The sequence below is a fragment of the Pararge aegeria genome, chromosome 22, assembly GCF_905163445.1.
Source record: "Pararge aegeria chromosome 22, ilParAegt1.1, whole genome shotgun sequence".
NCBI classification, from domain to species: domain Eukaryota; kingdom Metazoa; phylum Arthropoda; class Insecta; order Lepidoptera; family Nymphalidae; genus Pararge; species Pararge aegeria.
Window position 1 is genome coordinate 2,767,931 of NC_053201.1, and position 4,631 is coordinate 2,772,561.

The following is a 4,631-nucleotide window of genomic DNA, read 5'->3' on the forward strand; positions in this document are numbered from 1 at the left end:
TACATAAATAGGTACTATATATATAAATAAACACCCAGACACTGAAAAACATTCATGATCATCAATCCCATAGCCTTTGACTTGGAAAGTAGGGTTGCTGCCCACTGTGACAGTCGGCCGTCGCATTATACAAAAAGAAGAAAAAATTATAGATATTACCCGGGTCATTGCCTCGCGAAGATCCTAAAAACTAAAACTTGTATTGCTATTCCTTATTATATGCTACATACTATTAGATGCTGAGTTTCTTGCCGGCTTCTTCTCGGTAGAATCTGCCTTCCGAACCGGTGGTAGAGTCACTACACACAGACAGACTTGACGTTTCAAAAGTGCTTATATAAGCCCTACTTGAAATAAATGAATTTTTAATTTTGAATTTATAAGTATTAGCAATTCATGTTTTACTTTTAAGGGCCAAGTTTTAGTTTCTTGAACACTTATATTACTTAACTTACATTGCCAAAATTGCGTCAATCAATTGGAGACAAAAACAAAGTGGTAGCAGCCCATGTATGAATAGTGGTCAGTGAGTAAACCTTAAAATCGCAAATTGTTTGACCATAAAGAAAATATTCTGACATTTACTTGTTTCTCTAGCTTTCAACTTCAATCTGACTTAAAAATGTTCAGTTACAATATGATTAATATTAAAGCTATGAGCTCCAAAAATATGATCTGATTGTCTAATTAAAAGTACAATGACGCGCCAAGTATCAGGCGAAATATGTTGCCATTTAAACTGGAAAAATTTGGATTAGAATTTTATGAAGAGAATATAAATAACGTATATATTTCACCGTAAGTATAAGCTTTGAACTTATTAAAATATCACTATAAAAGGCTTTTTTCCTAACTGACCTACGCTCCAAATGGCTAATCGTAGAAGTTTTGAGAGAATCTTCTTTGACCACAAAATACCTCTAGAAAAAGCTTTTTAAAATTCTTTCCCTGAGGGGGTAATATATAATAAGAAAGATTGGTTAGATCTGCCATTATTAAGTTATATTCAAGAAGTAGAACTGTACTTCCTGGTGTTTGAAAATGCAAGCGTTGGGTAAAGTAAAAAATGTAAGTTCTTCACTTTTAAAGTATCAAAAAGGGATGAGGAAATTTCATAATCTGAGAAATTCTACGCAGATAAAGTTGCTGGCCTCAAAAAATAATAAAATGTACCAAGTTATTGCACTATTACATTATGGTTACATCTATTTACTGCAGACTTTCTTAACGTCTATTTTGTCCGATGGGAGGCTCTGAGGCCTAAACTAAAACCCTACCGAAAGAGACGCCAAGCGATTCAGTGTTCCGGTATGATACCGCGTAGAACCCGATAAAGAGTATGGCTTATATCTGCCTCCCTAACAGGTTAGCCCTCTACCATCTAGTTTGTGTCCAGAACGGGGATATTAAAAGACTGATGATAAAGTAGCTCGCATTTTTATCGCTTATTCACAATACAACGTTTGAATGAGCATACCCAATTGTTTCTAAACTTTGCGAATTAATTTTTTTGATGCCTTGATATCATCAATGTAGCAAAAAATACAAAGAGTATTTTCTTTTACAGTTGAAATTCCTAGTACAGTGTAAACCATGGAGCAAATATTTATGATTGAGGTGTTTGTAAAAAAAATCGTGCTTAAAATAGAGCCACCAGAGAAAGATGAATATGAACTCATGCTAGAAGCAGAAGAGAGAAAAAGGGAAGCAGAGGCTCTGGCAGCTGCAGAAGCAGCCAAAAAAGGCAAAAAAGGGGCAAAAAAGCCACCTAAACCAAAAAAAGGCAAAAAGGGCAAAGAACCACCAGCACCATCCGAAGAAGAATTGAAGTTCATGCAAACATGCACATTGCAAATGCTATGTTTACCGTTATTTGATTTTTACGTTGCCCATGATAACTTTGTTGCACCGGAACCTCCTCCACCACCGGGTAAGAAGGGAAAGAAACCACCTAAACCTAAAGGTAAAAAAGGTAAAGGTATACCTCCAAGAAAAATTGTGCTGCCATCCGAACCGTTACCGCAACCTCCTTACTTCGGCGTTGGTAACTCTGTTATTTTCTTATCTAGACCTTCCAAATTAGAAGAAATGCTAAAGAAAACTCCTATTTACGTCACTGTATGGAACAGAGACCAGGATATGAACTGCATAGGTTTCTGTATTGTTGAGTGGCATCAATCATTTTTCGAATGTCTTCAAAGATCAGGTGATTTAAATCCTGTCAATATGGACCAAGCCGAATACAGAGATACATCAAAATCAGAAATAATAACGAATACAGTTCAACTTATAAGACCTTTGCAATGCGAGGAAGACCTGAAAGCATCAGGTGAAATTGAATTTTTCATCCGACTATCGTGTTTAGGTAATAAAATCTTAAGTTTTTTTGTTGCCTTACCAGAAATGGAGAGATTGCCTGGACGTAAATATTTATGTGATGATTTAAAATTAAAAGACGTTGAGGTAGTGAGGCATTGGGAGGGTACGACAATAGATTCGGTTGTACCTGTAGCTTTTTTCTTTGGTGCTCCTGATATTTCACGTGAACCTATTAAGCCTGTTGAAGAATATAAAGTATATGAAGACTTTGTCGCGCCATTTACTAAGAGTGAGCTAGCCATACTGGCTATGGGCTTTCCAAAGGGTCCGTGTGGAGGTACTAACTGTCCTAATAGAATGGACTATAGAGATAGCCAACATCAGTTTATCCACGGGGAGACTATTAAAGGCAAGTATCAACATGGACAGTTCGTCAACAAGAGAGATGTTCATGGACCATGTGGAAGACTAGATTGCCCGTTAGCAAAGAAAGTCAGAGCTTACATTTGCTCTGAAGGCAGCTACAAGCCTTGTAAGAAGCCGTGTTGTTTGGACTACTATTAAAACTAAACACAAAATTTCGAAATTAAAAAGAACGTTTGTTTGGTGATAAAAAAAAGCGCCCGTGATTTATTTATCTGAATATAAATCAAAGAAACAATAAAATCAGACAAAACAATAATGACTTTCTCTTTCTAAAGTCACCTCACAGAAGTGGGTCAACATTTTAATTTGGATATAATATCGGTAGTAAATGAATCATAAAGGCGTTATTCTGTATGTTACTTAAGGAGAAAAAGCTATGTATATATTTATACCAACCATCTGAATGCACCACGCATTCAGATGGTTGGTATAAATAATTATTTTGCTGGTTCCACCCACACCGAAATAAGTTGGTAACCGGTAGGTTGTTTAAATTGCAATTAAGATTTCAAGGTCTCCATCATCCTTTTTTCATTACTTTTATTTAATACGACCAGCTAGCTATTCCTTACCAAGTTCAACTATTAGTTTTTTTGACTAAGAATTTAAATTTTCTCAATTAAATACATTAAATAGAATCTCACTTAACCTCACTCAGAATAAGTAAGCAAAACCAAAAAAACAAGCAGAGAAAACATGAATTCCGAGAAGAGATCATCATTTGCGATATGCGATTAACAGTCTCCATTCCCTTGGTCCACAAACCGTGTCACTTGTACACAAAGTTTGATGATAATTTTCTGAAAATGACCTCTATGTTTAAACTCATTGGGAGCATAACAAACGAAAATGTAATTTTGTTTTGGTATACAATCATTGTAATTATTAGTGCGGTTTTGACATTCGTAATTTACACGTTACGGACCATGAGCGTGAATAAGTGTCGTTATCAGACCTTTTAAAAGGATCTTACGTTATTCAAATGGATATTGTTCTGTTAGTATATTCCTGGAAATTTATTAATGCTCGGTCAAACTCTTTACCTTTATTAGAGGTAGGTATCTTAAAATAAATGGAAAACTTTTCTTTAATATTTTTGCCATATTTTAATTCTAGATAGTACATAAAAGCTCACAAGCAATGAACATTTTCATGATATCAAAAACGATATTTTTTCATTACAAAATAGATAGATAGAGAGATAGAAAGTCTTTATTCCACATACAGAAAAAAAAGCAAATAAAACAAAACAAAAGGTAAATAAATATATTAGATGCGCAAAGGCGGAGGGGGGGGGGGATCGATGGAAGTGATCAACTTCAGATGGTCGATGAAGAAATATTAGGTACGCAAAAAGGGATAGTGCAACATTCTATTAAAAATCAATTATTAATATACATTACATACGAATACTACATAATATATAGATAAATCATATATATGATAGCGTGTCTGTATATGTACAAATATATAACTTATGAAATAGATATTTCTCGACATATTAGATAGGACATAGTATTTTCATCGCGATTTAAAGATGTTTAATGACATCTAATGGGAAAAAGGACAGTCGGCAGCTCATTCAAAAATCATCTCAACATCAAAAGAATTGCTATACGCCAATGAACGACTAGCAGGAACCTGTTGTTGTCATTATTAGCTCTAAGATTTACGTGAGCATTGCTAGCAAGAAAGGTGAACTCTGTTAAGTATGCCGGAGTTTGAGAATAATATCGAACGACAGGAACGAATTGGTAGCCATTTAAATTGAGCAAGATACTGAGACTCATGATCAAACTAACTTATACCGAAAATAAAACGTTTACATAAGTTAAATTCCAAACCTTGTCGTTGATATTTAATAATTGCTATCCAAAGTACTCTCA

The 4,631-nt window shown here is 34.7% G+C and overlaps 1 protein-coding gene across 1 annotated transcript; it reads left to right on the forward strand.

Moving 5' to 3' along the window:
• Positions 1-547: 547 nt before the first annotated feature.
• On the forward strand, positions 548-2,942 carry LOC120633776. Its single transcript, XM_039904123.1, has 2 exons — positions 548-798; positions 1,568-2,942. Exon 2 carries the CDS (start codon positions 1,594-1,596, stop codon positions 2,881-2,883), a length of 1,290 nt encoding a protein of 429 aa, XP_039760057.1. The 5' UTR covers positions 548-798; positions 1,568-1,593; the 3' UTR covers positions 2,884-2,942.
• The last annotated feature ends 1,689 nt before the right edge of the window (positions 2,943-4,631 follow it).